This window comes from Eucyclogobius newberryi, unplaced genomic scaffold (genome assembly GCF_026437365.1).
Source record: "Eucyclogobius newberryi isolate DKJ021-1_F unplaced genomic scaffold, fEucNew1.0.hap1 SCAF_2, whole genome shotgun sequence".
Lineage (NCBI taxonomy): Eukaryota > Metazoa > Chordata > Actinopteri > Gobiiformes > Gobiidae > Eucyclogobius > Eucyclogobius newberryi.
The window spans coordinates 43,488,599-43,508,427 of NW_027315834.1; the positions used below are offsets into that span (position 1 = coordinate 43,488,599).

General features: G+C 43.7%; 1 protein-coding gene across 2 annotated transcripts in view; it reads right to left on the reverse strand.

The window, feature by feature from the left end:
* The window catches only part of LOC140366915 (astrotactin-2-like), a 259,612-nt gene that overhangs the window by 6,343 nt on the left and 233,440 nt on the right, over positions 1 to 19,829 (reverse strand). For both annotated transcript variants that reach the window (XM_072453128.1, XM_072453126.1), the window contains exons 20-22: positions 10,645 to 10,786; positions 617 to 717; positions 53 to 236 (exon numbers count right to left, since the gene is read on the reverse strand). In XM_072453128.1, coding sequence (XP_072309229.1) covers positions 53 to 236; positions 617 to 717; positions 10,645 to 10,786 — 427 coding nt within the window. The remainder of the gene's footprint in view (positions 1 to 52; positions 237 to 616; positions 718 to 10,644; positions 10,787 to 19,829) is intronic.

Here is a 19,829-nt window from a genome sequence, read left to right on the forward strand (position 1 = left end):
CTTGAAGAAATAATAAAAACAAAAACCCCAGGGCAAAAGTAGCGGCTCTCACCTGGGCCCCAGCTCATCCTCGCTGCGCCACACGAAGTCACCAAACTTCTCGTAGTGGGAGTTGTAGTGGTGCTGCACACGGTACAGAAGCGGAGAGGAGACCTCCATCAGAGTGTTGTAGGCCATCTGCTGCTCCTTCCCGCTGGTGTAGCCGTTGTACAAGTTGTACACCTTATCGGCAATCTCTGATAGAAATACAGACAAAATACACATGATACAAAACTCTCTTTATGTACTCTAAAGAAAGTCAGTCTGCTCCATTCAAGGTTTAAATCTCTCCTGGTGAATTCAGTATATGGAAAATTACACATATTCTGGCCTGGTTTTGTTTATTTATTGTTTTACAAATTAATGTATTGTTTTACATAAATATAAGAATACCTTGATGACCACCTGAATACACAACAAAAATATTGTACTGTATAATAGTAAATCCTATTAAGCAAGGCCTAACGATCTTTAAGTTTTACTGCATCTAATCAACTTACAACTTATATGGAACCACCAGGTGATACTTGATAGTTGATGATCAGCAGTAAAAAAATAAGAACAAAATTAAAAATACCTTCAGCTCGCCTGTCATCCACCATTGGACAGGATGTGCGCACGGACACGAAACTGGCCTCAGATTGACTCCCTCGACCGTCCACTGCATGGAGTGTGAACCTGTATAACAATATTATATGTAAATCAGAGTAAAAGTAATATAACATTCCCACAAACCAGATCTGTGTAGGACATTTCAGCACATTTTAAAAAGTGGTCAAAAAATGGTTACCGTAATGAGAAATCAATCCAGTCACAAAAGTCTCAATTGATTGACATAATTTCATTTATAGATCAGGTATGACTAAGCTACGTAGAAGGGTAATTGCTTCCTGTACTATACCAGACCCCAGTGACTCAGGCTATATTTGATTTCCGACATTACAACACAATGACATCACTAAATGGCAGGAAAACAGTGGCGGAGAGGGAGAATTAATTCAAAGTGAGAGGTGGAGCGGTTTGTATCAGCACTTACAAGGATATCGGGCACAGGTCGAGTAACCTGAGGACAACACTACTCTTATTTAAAAATGTCAAACATCCTTTTGGAGGGTCTGTGTCCATCTCCAGGAGCACCAGCCACCACCATTAAGTATCTTTAGGAATAAGCAACCATGTTTAGAATAGAAAAAAACAATGCCCTTTTGATGTCCTTTTGAAAATGCCACACAGAGTCATTCTCCTGGAAACAAAACAATACTAGAAGGAAGACGTCATAGATCAAATATAAAAGTACAGCAAAGGCTCGCACAGCCGGCTCATTTAGGGGAGAAAGGTTATATTTATGAAAACAGGAACTGCAAGTTAGTCTGGCCAGTCCGAACATTTGCCTCTTCATACTCTGGAGGAAAGTGTTGTTGTGTCCTTAGGCAAGACACTAGCCTCACAATGCCTAGTATGAATTCTCAGTCAGTCATTCACAATGGTGGCTTCATTATATTGAACTTTGATACTACACTGCTGGTTTTGAATGATGAGAGGGTTAGATTATAGAAGTATAGAATACAATGAGAGAGTAGAAAACATCTAAAACCTAAAAGGAGGAAGGTGTGACCAATACATCTCAAAATCCCATTGTTAATCACAAATGTATTGTTTTAGTACAATTCTTTGATTTCTCTCCCTGTATCCCCCCCTTGGATTGGAGTAAATTAACTGCTGGGAAATGTTTGTTTCCAGATATGAAAAACTTAGCTTTCAGCAGCATTTCCACAGTTTAACCCCGTAAAAACAACAAAATGACAAGAAACCAACCACAGGAACTCCATGAAAAAGTATATATAAATCAGCTGACATTCCTATTTCAATACTCATCAGCAAATGTCAACATTTTTGTTTGTTTTGAGCTCAATTGGCTTCTTTGCCCTAAAGCAGCTTATTTCTTGAGAATGCAGTTGGGGTTGTGTTTGTAACCTGAGCTGAGTGGACATTGCTCACATAGTTGGTCCTGTGTTATTGAGCGTCGTTGTGGTATTCCCCCAGCAGCCTCATAAAAGAGACACAAGCTCGGACACTGTGCCCAGCAAAACAACCAAGCATGCACCAGGCGCAGACGGAATGAGAGGGCTGCAGACAACGAGGTGGGCTGGCCACAATATGTAACAGTCAGAGAGAAGTTTATTGGTGTTTTGGGAAGTAGCTTCAACCGCAGCAGGTGTCACAGCCCAGTCTCATTCCCTTTACATGTTTCTGTTCAGTATTATTCTATTGTTAATGGTACAAAGTAGTCATACGTTTAACAAATGTACTACTTAAAGATGTAACTTTTCTGGGTCTGTCACCTGCGTCACTATGGTGATTTTGAGTATTCCACAGCATGGCATTAAAGCTGGAATGCCTGATGTCTAACTCGTCCCTAGCTCCCACAAACTCTTTGGCTCATTGTTAATATTCACATGCACAACCTTTTCCTCTTATAAGATTTATGGATGTCACACTACAAGATGAGGAGGATTTAAGTCATAAGACAGAACACAAACACGCTGTTGTGGATCAAAGTTTGTCTGAGTAAACATCAGGCGCTCTGGTCTCCGTGTGAAAAAGTCACCGGAGTTCTACCATTTAGCTGAGGCTCGCGCGACATGTTAGCGGCAATTTGTGCTTGCAAAAGTTACTAAATGAACGAGAAATTAAGAGATAATTTGTTAGCACAAATCGATCAGCGCAAGAGGGCTCACTCTGCGACAAGAGGGCTCACTCTGCTACAAGAGGGCTCACTCTGCTACAAGAGGGCTCACTCTGCGACAAGAGGGCTCACTCTGCGACAAGAGGGCTCACTCTGCTACAAGAGGGCTCACTCTGCGACAAGAGGGCTCACTCTGCGACAAGAGGGCTCACTCTGCTACAAGAGGGCTCACTCTGCGACAAGAGGGCTCACTCTGCGACAAGAGGGCTCACTCTGCGACAAGAGGGCTCACTCTGCGACAAGAGGGCTCACTCTGCGACAAGAGGGCTCACTCTGCGACAAGAGGGCTCACTCTGCGACAAGAGGGCTCACTCTGCTACAAGAGGGCTCACTCTGCGACAAGAGGGCTCACTCTGCTACAAGAGGGCTCACTCTGCTACAAGAGGGCTCACTCTGCTACAAGAGGGCTCACTCTGCGACAAGAGGGCTCACTCTGCGACAAGAGGGCTCACTCTGCGACAAGAGGGCTCACTCTGCTACAAGAGGGCTCACTCTGCTACAAGAGGGCTCACTCTGCGACAAGAGGGCTCACTCTGCGACAAGAGGGCTCACTCTGCTACAAGAGGGCTCACTCTGCGACAAGAGGGCTCACTCTGCGACAAGAGGGCTCACTCTGCGACAAGAGGGCTCACTCTGCGACAAGAGGGCTCACTCTGCGACAAGAGGGCTCACTCTGCGACAAGAGGGCTCACTCTGCGACAAGAGGGCTCACTCTGCGACAAGAGGGCTCACTCTGCTACAAGAGGGCTCACTCTGCGACAAGAGGGCTCACTCTGCTACAAGAGGGCTCACTCTGCTACAAGAGGGCTCACTCTGCTACAAGAGGGCTCACTCTGCGACAAGAGGGCTCACTCTGCGACAAGAGGGCTCACTCTGCTACAAGAGGGCTCACTCTGCTACAAGAGGGCTCACTCTGCTACAAGAGGGCTCACTCTGCTACAAGAGGGCTCACTCTACGACAAGAGGGCTCACTCTGCTACAAGAGGGCTCACTCTGCGACAAGAGGGCTCACTCTGCGACAAGAGGGCTCACTCTGCGACAAGAGGGCTCACTCTGCGACAAGAGGGCTCACTCTGCTACAAGAGGGCTCACTCTGCTACAAGAGGGCTCACTCTGCTACAAGAGGGCTCACTCTGCGACAAGAGGGCTCACTCTACGACAAGAGGGTTCACTCTGCGACAAGAGGGCTCACTCTACGACAAGAGGGTTCACTCTGCGACAAGAGGGCTCACTCTGCGACAAGAGGGCTCACTCTGCGACAAGAGGGCTCACTCTGCGACAAGAGGGCTCACTCTGTGACAAGAGGGCTCACTCTGCTACAAGAGGGCTCACTCTGCGACAAGAGGGCTCACTCTGCTACAAGAGGGCTCACTCTACGACAAGAGGGCTCACTCTGTGACAAGAGGGCTCACTCTGCTACAAGAGGGCTCACTCTGCTACAAGAGGGCTCACTCTGCTACAAGAGGGCTCACTCTACGACAAGAGGGCTCACTCTGTGACAAGAGGGCTCACTCTGCTACAAGAGGGCTCACTCTGCGACAAGAGGGCTCACTCTGCTACAAGAGGGCTCACTCTGCGACAAGAGGGCTCACTCTGCGACAAGAGGGCTCACTCTGCGACAAGAGGGCTCACTCTGTGACAAGAGGGCTCACTCTGCTACAAGAGGGCTCACTCTGCGACAAGAGGGCTCACTCTGCTACAAGAGGGCTCACTCTACGACAAGAGGGCTCACTCTGTGACAAGAGGGCTCACTCTGCTACAAGAGGGCTCACTCTGCTACAAGAGGGCTCACTCTGCTACAAGAGGGCTCACTCTACGACAAGAGGGCTCACTCTGTGACAAGAGGGCTCACTCTGCTACAAGAGGGCTCACTCTGCGACAAGAGGGCTCACTCTGCTACAAGAGGGCTCACTCTGCTACAAGAGGGCTCACTCTACGACAAGAGGGCTCACTCTGTGACAAGAGGGCTCACTCTGCTACAAGAGGGCTCACTCTGCTACAAGAGGGCTCACTCTGCTACAAGAGGGCTCACTCTGCTACAAGAGGGCTCACTCTGCGACAAGAGGGCTCACTCTGCTACAAGAGGGCTCACTCTGCTACAAGAGGGCTCACTCTGCTACAAGAGGGCTCACTCTGCGACAAGAGGGCTCACTCTGCGACAAGAGGGCTCACTCTGCGACAAGAGGGCTCACTCTGCTACAAGAGGGCTCACTCTGCTACAAGAGGGCTCACTCTGCGACAAGAGGGCTCACTCTGCGGCTCTGCGACAAGAGGGCTCACTCTACGACAAGAGGGTTCACTCTGCGACAAGAGGGCTCACTCTGCGACAAGAGGGCTCACTCTGCGACAAGAGGGCTCACTCTACGACAAGAGGGTTCACTCTGCGACAAGAGGGCTCACTCTGCGACAAGAGGGCTCACTCTGCGACAAGAGGGCTCACTCTGCGACAAGAGGGCTCACTCTGTGACAAGAGGGCTCACTCTGCTACAAGAGGGCTCACTCTGCGACAAGAGGGCTCACTCTGCGACAAGAGGGCTCACTCTGCTACAAGAGGGCTCACTCTGCGACAAGAGGGCTCACTCTGCGACAAGAGGGCTCACTCTGCGACAAGAGGGCTCACTCTGCTACAAGAGGGCTCACTCTGCTACAAGAGGGCTCACTCTGCTACAAGAGGGCTCACTCTACGACAAGAGGGCTCACTCTGCTACAAGAGGGCTCACTCTGCGACAAGAGGGCTCACTCTGCGACAAGAGGGCTCACTCTGCGACAAGAGGGCTCACTCTGCGACAAGAGGGCTCACTCTGCGACAAGAGGGCTCACTCTGCTACAAGAGGGCTCACTCTGCGACAAGAGGGCTCACTCTGCGACAAGAGGGCTCACTCTGCGACCATCATTCTAAAATATCAAAATATCAAACAGATTTGATACATATTGTAGCTCGTCTTTGGTCGTATGACCGTCCTAAGTTGGTTGTAGACAGCAATGTGAAGCTGGTGTGGATCAGCTACTTTCAGATTTTACTTCAAGGTTGACAAGAAATAAAATACTTTAATATTAGAAACAGAAAGCAGGTCATATTGTCATAAAGTGCTACTTTGGCAATACTATACTCTTTGGGACAAAACACATTTAAAAGAGAAATGGTACCCCAGCTTGTAGGTACTACCTTCCCTGGAGGAAGGTAGTATGTTTTGAGTTAATGGGGGAAACCGGAGCCCAGAGGAAACCCACCCAGACACGGGGAGAAACATGCAAACTCATCATGGCCCGTTCCGGGAGTCGAATCCGCAACCTTCTTGTAGTGAGACAGGAGTGCTAACCACTCTGCCATTGTGCTGCATTTTGTATAAACGTCCTCATTTAGTGGAACTGGTAAGTGCTGATACAGTATTTGACATAATATCATAATCTTTAGCATCTCTTTCACCACTTCAGCATTAGCGTTTGCGTAACATTCTACAAAATTACTTCACACACTATTTATTTAGCCAGCAGTAGGTGTATTAAACCTCTAATTCATATTCCATTTCTGTCTGGAAATGCTTTCATTTTGTCTACTCAGCAAAACGCCCAAATGGCCAAATGACAGATTAATGCTTATTTAAATTGATAATGTTACCATTAAAGTAACCATTGTCCTGTAATTTAATAAGACAGGAGAAAGGCGGTCCAACAGTAGACGGCAGGTTGAAAGACTGCGGACCGGGACGTGGAGCGAGACAAAGTGCGACAGGATCAATTAAGGCAGTATTTTTGGCGCGGGACAGTATAGCATTTAGGGACTCGTTTCCGTGACATCAGCATTTGCACACACATCAGTTAAGTGAGTTTGTGCAATCCATCAAAGCCGCGTACACTCATCTCTGGCAATGCAGGGAATAGAACGCCGGCTTAAAGATTCACATGACATCAAATCCGAAGATGATACTGGTATCCAACAGCCGCATCAGAGCCCGGAGATGACTTCATCTCCCGGCATCAGCCACTCAGAAGTAACAGAAAACACACACAGGAATAAGAATGCAACACAAAAATGGATAAAAAGTGCACAAATGTGGCTGTGGCCATCAAAATGAGAGTGCGTTATCATGAATGCTAACCCAGGTTTGAGACAAGCCACAGAAAAAGGTGGGAGAGACAGTCTTCCAGGTTGGATTTCGCTTCTCATTGAATAGAGGCCAAGGACATTGAAATCCAGAGATCAGACTGAAAAGCAACAGTCCGATCCTGAATCAGACTTAATTCAGCAGATGCACAGAACAATGAAGTCACACGCACACACACAAAAATGGTTAATTTAGATAGCAGATTTCCAGCAAGGCTATTTCAGGACAGTTCACAATGTTTTAGTCATCTAGCAGAAGTTGATTGACACATGATATCAAGTACTTGGTAATAATCAGGCAGCGGAAATATCTGGAAAAATGAATGTCTAATAATCCAATTGAGCAAACCTCCCCCAACCTTCCATTAAGTCTCCACTTATATGGAGACCACGTATTGTCTATACATCACAGAGTCATACAAGGACACTGTCTGTCTTGTGACTTTGGTCTGGAAATAGGACAGGGCATAACCGGGTTAAACAATTCGAGCTGGGTCATTGTGGAACCGTATAATCTATTGGAGACGGCAGACGTAAATGTGCATACGTAGTTTGAAGGTTGAAGACACCATAAAGACGTAACAAAGAACGAATTGATAAGTGAAGCGCGTTTGCAACTGCAGCAGGTTTTAAGGGGTTAAAAGAAGACACGGCCAAAAATAGACAGAAGTAATTAAACAAGCAATCAGGGCAAAGCATGACGCCTGTGACTTAAAAAAAAAAAAAGAGGGATGACTCAGCAGCCTGATGCTGAGACGCAGACGTGACAGGAGGACCCAGAGATTAAATCGGTATTTGCACATTATAAACTTATCTTTTTTCCTCGTCTTGCTACTCTGGAAGGGGGAATCATTTTCAACTTTCTCTCATGCATGTAAATCTAAGAAGGGTTCAATTATTAAAGCAGGATTTCATTTTTCCCCCCAGTATTTAAATAGCAAATGTCAGGCCTGTGAATAGAGTCCTGCAAGAAACGGAGACACCAAACACCAGGTTTTCTGAATCATAGAGTGAAGTGAAGTAAGTATTATCACAACAGTATTATTATATTTATATTGCATGTTAATTCTGGCAATAAGTAATCACATCCTTCAACTTCATGTGCGTGCTGCTGAAATGAAAGCAAATATACGTATAATGCGCAACATGTTACAAGAATGCGTTCTCATGAACCAAAACACACCTTTTATCATTATTTTGAGTCCAGCACAGAAGCTTCAATCTCAAACTGACATGGGAACACTAGGCCTCAACCTTGTAATGATGGAGTGCTAGGTTGACACCAGTGGAGCTCTTATCAGGCTGCTGATTAAGAAAGGCAAAGTTGGCTGCAAACAGATGTGCCCTCAGACGTAATTTCGACGTAAATTCTGCCCTTATCAGGAAAAACAACATCATACAGAATGCCTAAGACAGATACCAGAGCTACTAAGTAAGAAGCAAGGAGCTAGTACGTGAATCTATAAGCCTTTCATAATGCTGTGTGAAAAACTAGAAACCACTTTGATATACTGCATTGTTTTCAGCTTTAGTTTAAGAAATCAAGGCTTACACTGGCCATCTTTGCCAAAAAATGCTCTTACATAAAGTTCAAGTGCCACATTAACATACTGTGTGGTTAGGATCATCACTAGCAGAAAAAAACGGCAGAAAAAATGTAAGCATAAACTACCCAAAGCCAGTATACATACAGTTAAGTCATCTTCAGGGTAGCACCACATTAGCTGGGTCTTTAAACTCTTTTGACGTGATGTGAGACTATGAGAACGTCTCACACTCAAAAAGAGCTGGCAGCTGCTTTTCAATACGTTTGAATTGAAAATATGATGAGAAATTACGACTATTTAGTTGATATTTTTTGTGTACATCAGTGTGACAATATATTTAAATGGGCGTTGAGGCCCACGCAGTGACTGGCTGCAGTGAGAGACACCTTATAGTTGACAACTGAGTCGTTACATGTTTGTTTCATGATTTTAGACCTCAACTTCTAAAAACAAACAAAACAACAACAGCAGCAGAAGTTTCCACCACTTCCACCATGTCGAGACTCTGTGTGCTGCTTCATAACTCAAGCCAGCTGTTGTTCAGGAGAAGGTAACAAAATTCACCCCCTGAAACAAAAGAACATTTTCAGTGGGAATTGTAGACACCCATGGGAGGATGTGGTGTAACTGCCCAGTCATTGTTGTTTGGAAAAGGATGCAAACATGGCCACAACATAATGTTTAATGATAACACTCTTTATATGATAATGGGAAACATTGTACTCATAAAATGTGGTCAGAGACGAGGATAAAGTCAACTTGATTACAATACATTTTCAGTTGGAGACAAACAGATTGAAGCGATAATGCAGGTAGCCTAAGTGCATGTAAAAATGAGAACTTTATGTGAGAGGGCTGTTTACGACTTTTTACTAGAGATTTTGAAATAACTACACGTGCACAACCCTGCACGTGTCGCTATGAATGAACAAAAGACTCATATGACAAATAGAGTCTTTTTAGAGCACTAAAAAAACAAATATAGAAATATTTTGAGCAACATCACGTCAATGCAAAAGCAATGATGAATGTAGTCATTACTGCCTTTTATGATCCAAAACTTCACTTCACGAGTAAGAATTAAGGTTGACTTTTATTCAGCACAGATGCTGACATGTTGTTACTAAAATATACAGATAGTGCCAGGTTATTTTTTAAATTAAAAATGATACATATATGTATATATATATATATATATATATATATATATATATATATATATATATATATATATATATATATATATATATATATCTCCCACTTAAGATAAGATAAGATAAGATATTCCTTTATTGTCCCACATGGGGAAATTTCATTGGTGCAACGCAGGAAGATACAGAGGTAGATACAGAAGAACAGATCACTTATAGGAAGTCTGAAAAACACTTTCAGTAGAAGATCTCCTATAAATAAATAAAAACTCCCATAGACAAATAAATAAATAAATACCATTGCATGTGATCCCGACAGTAATTGCACATGAATATGTGTCACGACAGCACATAGATTGCACATGAATTTCACAGTAATTGCACATGAATTGCACATGAATTCCAACAGCAATTGCACATACGACAGAATTGCACATCAGTATTAGGTTAGGTCAGTATTGCGCCGGGATAACGTGACGATCTCCGGGTAAGACGACTGTTCTCCGCAGTTTCATGAGTTCCTCCTTTGTGTAAACACGGTACGGGGGCGGGGCCGGAGCCGGGGGGCGGGGCCGGAGCCAAGACACATCGCCACGACACGACGAAAACACTCACTTAAAATACAGACAAAATAATCACCCAATGTTTTAGAAACCTGTGAAGCAGAAAAGGTACCTCTGGCTTGTTTAAGTTGAGGTTACTTCAAAGTATTTTCCTAAATTCCTTTACAACAGTGACACGGACATACTTTTCTGGTTAAGGCCATTTGTCCAGAAAGTATTAGGGTCAAACAAAATTCATCTCATCTCCAGATTGTTTTTTCTTAAGTCTTACGGTTATTTATTGTTCCATCCTTTTTAAATGAATGTCCCTCCAATAATTCTACTGCCATCTTGTTTTTCTTTTATAACAAATGGTATCTGGAAACATTCAGGTGCTTTTCCATATGGTTAAAGTCTTCTCAGAGACAAATCATTCTTGCTGAAGGAGGCATGATGTTCATCTACAGGTTTAGTTCAAACGAAAGCACATGAAAGACGAAGGAGCTATACTCACTTATAGAGACTGTCCGGTTCGAGGCACTTGAAGAGCACTGAGTAGAGGAGAGAGTGAGGGTGCTCCCCCGCCCTTCGTCCAGCCACCACACACCCCGAACCCAGGCCCGAGAACAGATCCTCCATCAGGCTCAGAACTTCTCCTGGTGCACATAAAGAACACAGATGGGAATGGGTAAATAAATACAAAATTCTGGTACAAACTGTTCATTCCACATACGCTCACTGTTTTTCAAAGTTAAACAAAAAGCAAGAAGTCCAAATTCACTTTCATCACAGACTATCCAAGTATATACCGCCCAGGCAGAAACTGAGCAATTTGTCCCTTAAGTTGATATGTTTGAAAGAGGAGAAGTTCGCTAAATAGTGGTTCCTTAAGTATCTTCAAAACTGCACCTGTCAACCACTAAGGCAAGGCAAGGCAAGTTTATTTGTAGAGCACATTTCATACACAAGGCAATTCAAAGTGCTTCACAGCAGGAAAAATGCATTCAAATCACAAAGAAATTACAGAAACAGAAATACAATAAAATTAACTAAATTAAAAATTATCAATCCAACTGATTTTCTAAACTAATAAAATCACAAACAAAAGAGAAGAGTGCAAAGAAAAAATCCTTTCAGTCATATGTGCAGCTAAACAAAACTGTTTTTAGCTTAGATTTGAACATTGTCAGAATTGAAGCCTGTCTCACATCTTCAGGAAGACTGTTCCAGATTTTAGCAGCATAAAACTGAAACGCAGATTCCCCATATTTTGTCCTGACTCTGGGCACCAGCAGGAGGCCGGTCCTTGAGGTCCTCAGAGTCCGAGATGGTTCATATGGCACTAACATATCCAAGATGTACTTTGGTGCTAGGCCATGGAGAGACTTGTTCACAAGCAGAGCTGCTTTAAAGTCTATTCTCTGAGCCACAGGGAGCCAGTGCAGAGACCTGAGAACAGGACTAATGTGATCATACTTCCTGGTTCTAGTCAGGACCCGAGCAGCAGCGTTCTGGATGTACTGCAGCTGTTTTACAACTCGTTTGGAGAGGCCAGTGAGCAGGCCGTTACAGTAGTCTAATCTACTGGAGACAAACGCATGGATAAGTCTCTCTAAATCTGGTTTTGACACTATATTTTTGATTTTGGCAATGTTTTTTAGATGGTAAAAAGCTGCTGATGTTATTGATTTGACGTGGCTATTAAAGTTCAAGTCTGAGTCCATTATTACCCCCAGATTTCTAATTTGGTTTGTAGGTTTTAGAGCGAGACTCTGGAGGTGACCGCTAACACTTTCTCTTTGTTTCTGTGGGCCAAAAACGATTATTTCAGTCTTGTCTGAGTTCAGCTGGAGAAAGTTGTTTTGCATCCACAAACTGATCTGTTGGATGCAGTGACAGAGTGAATCTACTGGTCCATAGTCACCTGCCGATAGTGAAACATAGATCTGAGTGTCGTCTGCATAATTGTGATAGGACACATTTTCACTGCGTATCAACTGACCTAACGGCAGCATGTAGAGGTTGAACAGAAGGGGACCCAGGACTGACCCTTGGGGCACTCCACAGGTCAGGGTCATGTGGTCTGAGACACAGCTACCAATTTCAACAAAGTACTTCCTGTCTTCCAGATAGGACCTTAACCAGTTTAGGGCAGTGCCAGTGATGCCCACCCAGTCCTCTAGTCTCTGTAAGAGGATCCCATGATCGACAGTGTCAAAAGCAGCACTCAGATCTAACAGAATTAAGACTGAGGCTTTGCCCGTGTCAGTGTTCAGGCGGATGTCATTTGTCACCTTGACAAGAGCAGTCTCAGTGCTGTGATGAGGTCTAAAACCTGACTGAAAAACATCAAATGAGTTGTTTATTAAGAGGAAATCTGTGAGCTGTTGGTAAACAACCTTTTCAAGGACTTTGCCCAAAAATGGCAGATTAGAGATGGGCCGGTAATGACTCAGTACTGCGGCATCAAGACTGCTCTTCTTTAGGAGAGGCTTTATGACCGCAGTTTTCAAAGACATTGGGAATGTTCCAGATTGAAGCGACATGTTAACTATGTGAGTGAATGGTGCTAACAAACTGTTCAGCACAGACTTTAGAAATCTGGTGGGTAACACATCAAGGCAGCATGTAGATGAACTCAGACTGGTGATGATCTCATGGACAGTTTTGTCAGTTACTGGTGCAAAGTGAGTTAGCTCTAAGTGTCTTGGTGGTTTTAGGGTAATTTTTTGCATTGTGGGATTTATAGCATTTTTAATGCTATTATTGTCATTGTCATTAAATAATAATGCAAACTCATTACACTTGGATGTGGAAATGAGTTCTAACGGCAGCTGAGCTGGAGGGTTTGTTAATCTGTTTACTGTGGCAAACAGGACACGCGAGTTGTTACTGCAGCTTCCAATTATTTCAGACAAATATCTTTCCCTAGTTCTACATAAGATTAGGTTGTACATGTTCAGCTTTTCTTTGTAAATCTCTTTTTGAACCTGGAGCTTTGACTTGCGCCATTTCCGTTCGGCCCTGCGGCACTCCCTTTTCTGTGCCCTGACCGAATCATCATTTCTCCACGGCGCCTTCTGCTTATTTTTAACCATTTTAGCCTTTATAGGGGCGATGGTGTCCAGAACATTCAAAACACTAGATGTAACAGAGTTCAACAAATCATTTACATTAGAACATGAGACATTTTCAAAGTTTATCATTTCCATAAACAGTGCACCTGTGCCATCACTTATGTGTCTCCTCTGAACAACTGCAGGACCAACCGGAGGTTGGGGAGAAACAGACAGGTCAAAGAAGACACAGAAATGATCAGACAGAGCAACATCGATCACATTAACATTTGAAATATTTACCCCCTTTGTAATTATGAGATCTAGAGTGTGTCCTTTGCTGTGGGTGGGGCCTCTCACATGCTGAGTAAGACTGAAGGTTTCAAGGACAGCATCAAGCTCTTTAGCGTTTCTGTCACAAACATTATCAACATGCACGTTGAAATCACCTGTAATGACCAAACCATCAAAGTCTGTGCATATGACTGAAAGCATCTCAGTAAAATCATCAATAAAACTTTGGCAGTGCTGGGGAGGCTTGTATAAAACAATGAAGAGAATGGATGGAGACCGTTTTAGCTCCATTTTAAAGGATACATACTCAAATGATGAAAACACCCCAAAAGACAACCTGCGGGTAATTATTTCATCTCTAAAGACAGCACAGACTCCATCCCCTTTTTTGTTTTCTCGTGTTTCAGATTCAAACTTAAAGTTGGGTGGAGCAGATTCTATCAGAACTACATTTCCTGTGTTTTTGTCAAGCCATGTTTCAGTTAAAAACATAAAATCAAGATTATAAGAAGAAATAAAATTATTAATTAAGAGAGATTTGTTACATAAGGATCTGACATTTAGCACAGCAAGTTTCAGACTAGTTTCAGTGGGACTGGGCTTTATCTTTTCACAGGGAATATGAATCACATTTCTCAGATTGGGCCTGACTCACATTTTGTTTTTCCATCTGTTATGATTTGACTACAGAAATAGCACTAGGGGGGGCTCTTTTTACAGGGCCCCCCCTAGGGCCCCGGGTTGGTTTGATTTTTAATGTGACAATAAGTCCCGGCAACGCTGAGACCCAGTGCATCCTAGCTATGGGAGATACCAGGTAAAAGGCGAGGTTGGATGGGTGGTGGGGCTTTTGTAGCCAAGGAGAGTTTGGGACCAGGTGAGAGGCGAGGGGGGATGGGTGGTGGGGCTTTTGTTGGTGTAGTCGGCATAGCCCTTGCTATATTGGGCGTGAGTGGAGCCATCTTAATGCCTGATTTGATCAGACTTTCAAAATGGCTGGGAAGGCCCATGGGTGAGAGTGGAGATGAGAAGGAGAATGATGAATCTTTAGTGGGAGTAGATGTTGCAGGGGAACCCAGGGCTGGTGTGAAGGCAGGGGCGATGACAGGGATGCTGTTGGGCTTGTCACAGATGGGTCCAAGGCCTTTGAAGATTGTTCCTTTGCTGGAGGCGGTGGAGGTGAATGTGGAGCAGCTGGAGCTGAATCCTTTGCTGGTGGTGGTGGAGCAGCTGCTGATGAATCCTTTGGTGGAGGCTGAGGTTGTGGTGCTTTTGATGTTGAAACATTGGCTCGGTCTCTGGCTGATGGAGCAGGAATTCTTCTCTCATTCCTCTCTTCTCTAACTATCTGCTCAGGACCCTGTCCAGGCCCAGTCCAATGCCTCAGAGCGTGGAGCAGGTTCTCTGTCAGCACCCTCACTCCACCTCTGCATAGGTGGGGGCCATTTCTCTTAAACAGGTCCTCTCGTTTCCAGAATAGATAGAAGTTCTCAATGTAGTGTAGTCCTCTCGGGGAGCACTCTTTGGACAGCCATGTGTTCAGCTGAAGAAGCCGGCTAAACTTGTTTATCCTCCTGTCGATGTTTGGAAGAGGTCCACTTATGAAAGTTTTGATTTCCATTTTATCAAGCACGTCGAATAACTTCAAGAAGTCTTTTTTCAAAACTTCAGTCTGTTCCCGCCGCATGTCCACTGCACCCACGTGCACAATCAGCTGTTTAGCTGATTGTGCAAGACAAACAACATCTCAGACAGACGAACAAAAGAATCCTGCTGAAGTTGTAGCCAAATCTGCAGCATCTGAGATCATATCCAGAGACCCTAGTGGTGAACAACAGATATGAATATCTGTATGTAGCATACATTTTACAAACTGAAATCATTCTGTATACAATTAAAACAGGTGTGTTTTATTGTGTTTTGTTTAGTAGTTAATACCTTTAAATGTAATTCTTATCAGGTATCAATAATTATAATAATAAAATAGTTATAAGTATAATCAGTTTTTGCCTAAACGTAAGATTTTTTCAAAGTCAAACAGCGAGACGAGAAAAGTTCAAATTCACTTTGTTATGAATGAATTTCTTTTTAAGGAACACTGCATTTTCCTCCTCAGAGCCTTGGCCATTGACTGGTATTGTGTGCTTCATCTCTGCGTGGTCCGGTGGGAGTCATTTTTGCCAGTGCTGAGTCCGCGGCTAAATTAAACACGACTTTTTCTGGCAGCGTGCCCGTCCACTACAGTCCTGAAGGAAAACAGGATTTGGTTCCTTTATGGGTAGTTGGTAGTGTTACAATGATATCTGACTGAGCGCCCTGGCGTCTCACAAAACACTACTTCACAAGTTGTGAAATATCTTTCATGTCAGTTTACGGGAAATGGGGCGCACGCCTGTCCATTTCCACGCATACGCACGGCCCGCAGTTTCCAGTGCTCAGGGGGGTGATGGAAAAAAGCAAAGAGAGCTGTCAAAACAGTTTAAAAGCTTGCAAACGTTTGGATTTCCAACTATTTCTACAAGAGGTAAAGGGCAGCTTCGTTTTAGCTTATGATACATGGGCCAAGATATAAACACAGAGAGCAAGTCTGGCTGCTGGGGCACAGGGGAATGGTGAATAAAGGTTGCAGAGGAGAGGAAAAAAGAAGTGCACGAATGAATGATTTGACCTTTTCACAGAAGGCGCTCTGTGTAGAGGAGGCTTCTTAAACACATTCTTGCACTGCTAAAGCAATGCTCTTTCGAAGAGTTTCTGTCATGTTTTCTCCTCCTCCAGTAATGCTATTACGCTGTTGTTCACTACTATAATCTTACAGCATCACAGTTTTGCAGGCCACCCACACTGTATTTACCTGTATGTGCATTGAACATAACACTGCTGCTGAGAACAGCACAGGATTAGGATACAGTACTGGGATATTAACACAAACAAGAAAGCCATTTTGGCAATAAATATTGTGTATTAGATATAATGGTACTTATCCATTTAATGTGAGCAATTATTCAAAAACCCAGAACCCCAAAAATTAAATTAAACTGCTTTTGAATCTGATCAAACAACTTACTGTATTTTCAATATAAATGGTGCTGTTTATATGTGAGCTGATGGAGCTCACTTGATTTAACCCAAGACGTCCCTGACCTTTGTTGAACACTAAAAGAATGCCCATTGGATGCCAGACTGCTGCTGTTTTACCAAGACTAAGAGGAGACACGCTTGAGGCAGTCATCAGCAGCACGAGAGAGTGCTCTGATCTTTTACGGTTTTGGAAGGAGTTCCACACAGGAATGGTGATGGTAGTGAATGGTATTATAATCAGACAAAAACATACACTTTGACCTTACAGTGTTCTGTTGGAGCACAAGACCACAGTATGCTCAACAAAAACAAAACTATAAACCCAATAAAGAACGGCGCCAAAATTTAGAGCAAAATACATTCCTCCAGGGATTTACATAAGCCACCAAATATAACAAGATCAGGCCGGAGGTTAAGGTACACATCTCCAAAATATCTGTCCTCTTCATTTGACCTAAACTTCAATTGTACTGGGAAACCATTTAGGAGCAGCAGGAACCCATCTCCAGATCTTTAACTAAGCGTGGTTAGAACTTATTTGGAGGACAAGACAAGTTAATGGGGAAACCCACCTATACACGGGGAGAACATGCATTTTTCATTGTTCAAACACTTATTAACAAGGAAATCCACAATGTTACATTTGCATAAAGACAAATGTTGGTAAATCTGCCTCTCAGGCCAGGCACGAGGCGTGAGCTGCGCATGTGTCCCTGTGTCATGTACCCATTACTTTGGGAGCGGAGCACTTCTGAGGCCCAGGGAGACTAAACAAAAGACAAATGTTGAGCCCCGCGGCTCTTCAGTGGCTTATAGCACCATTATCTATTTAGGTAGACAGGAGGAGGATACACTGGCTAAACCCTTTTAACTGTCATATCACAGAACACATTAAATGTAGTGCAATAACAGGGATTAGTTGCAGAAGGAATGCACATAACTACTGTATAGGGATAAACATATGCAAATAAAAGATTATTAAGGCCTGATAGTCTTTAACATATATTCTCAAAACTATACTGTACAAATATCAATAGTATTACTTATAACTAGGGCTAATATTATCAGTTTTCAGCCAAACTCTGGCCGATATTCTACCGGGGCATGTTATACATTGTTGTAAAGTTTAGACTCTCTAAATTACATCAATTTATTCCAATTTACTAACGTAATAATGCCCCAATATTTGACACAGCTCCTTTTCTCTGTGCAGTACGCTCCTGTTTGTGTCGCTCTGACCATTCTCTCCAGCACTAGATTTAAATATTCTGAACTCAGCTACAAACTCAAGAATAAAAGTTAGCATCAGCACAAATCACACGAGTGACGACAGGACTTATTTTGGATCAAAGTGTCAGTGTGGGGAAGAGAAGATTCTGGTCAGCTAACGTTAGCACACAACACCATGCTGGATTATATGCACTACAGAAAATTGTTTGGAGCCTAGATTAAAATAAATCTTAATGTGAAGAGTTGTGATCTGAGGTGTGAATGTAATGAGTGAATGTGTCCATTTTGATGCTTCGTTTCTTTCGTTCACTTAGTAAGTGAAAAACACAACATTGTAAACATTGCCCCTGTTGGCTGGCTTCTGTAAAAGAATGATGGCTGTCCATATTTACTGGACTCACATTGACATGTAAATGAGTTGTGTCAATGGTCGGCATTTATGCATATTTATTACTGGGATGCGTGTGCAGGCTAAGCAGACTAAGCTGCTGCATAGGGCGCTGAAGCCCCCCCAGCAGTATCCAACATTTGATTACAAATGTTTACAAATGTCCACATTCTACTTTAGCCAATAATAGTAAGATTAATCAGAAAACAAGAAGAAACATTTTAGAAAAACAAATTTTTATGTGGAGGATACCACATTCCTAGGATACATGTAGACAGATGTTTTTGTGGCTACTGTGTTCTTCCCTATGATTTATTTTTTTCACAAGACAGATTTTGCTTAGCGCCCCCTGAAGACTCGGGCAGGGACTGCACACATGTATTAAATGTGGTATGGACGATTTTTTTCAGCAAATTTTTCATCATATTTCCTCGTGGCGTGGATAAATCATTTGTCCTGCCACGTATCAATCATAAAACGCACCTACCGCTCACCTGCAGCCGCGTCAGGCTTGTCCCCACGTTTCCGCGCGCCTAAGCGCATGGATCTATCATAATATAGTTCCCTCAGTGTACGGGGCAAAATAAGATAAGATAAGATAAGATAAGATATTCCTTTATTGTCCCGCATGGGGAAATTTCATTGGTGCAACGCAGGTAGATACAGAGGTAGATACAGAAGAACAGATCACTTATAGGAAGTCTGAAAAACACTTTCAGTAGAAGATCTCCTATAAATAAATAAGAACTCCCATAGACAAATAAATAAATACATAAATACCATTGCATGTGATCACGACAGTAATTGCACATGAATATGTGTCACGACAGCACATGAATTGCACATGAATTCCAACAGCAATTGCACATATGACAGAATTGCACATCAGTATTAGGTTAGGTCAGTATTGCGAGTGTTCAGTACTAACAGTTTTTGTTATAAAGTCTGACAGCAGCAGGAAGGAAAGACCTACGGAACCTTTCCTTCACACAGCGAGGGTGGATCAGTCTCTCACTGAAGCTGCTTTCCAGAGCAGACAGAGTGTCCTGCAGGGGGTGAGACTCATGGTCCAGCATAGATGTGAATCTAGCCAGGACCCTCCTGTCCCCCACCTCCAGAGCACAGCCCAGGACGGAGCTGGACTTCTTGATGACTCTGTCCAGCCTCTTCCTCTCTCTCTCTGTGATGCTGCTGCTCCAGCAGGCCACACCGTACAGGAGGGCTGATGCCACCACAGAGTCGTAGAAGGTCTTCAGGAGTGGCCCTGTCACTCCAAAAGACCTGAGTCTCCTCAGGAGGTAGAGCCGACTCTGGCTCTTCCTGTACAGTGCGTCTGTGTTATGAGTCCAGTCCAGTTTGTGGTTCAGATGAACACCCAGGTACTTGTATGAGTCCACTCTCTCAATGTCCCGTCCCTGTATGTTCACTGGTGAGGGGGCAGTGGGGTGGCGTCTGCGGAAATCCACCACCAACTCCTTGGTCTTCCCCGCGTTGATGAGGAGGTGGTTCCGCTGACACCAGTCCACAAAGTCCTGCGCCAGTCCTCTGTACTCCCCGTCATCGTCGTCCCTGATGAGTCCGATGATGGCAGAGTCGTCAGAGAACTTCTGCAGGACACAGCTGTCCGTGTCATGTCTGAAGTCTGCAGTGTAA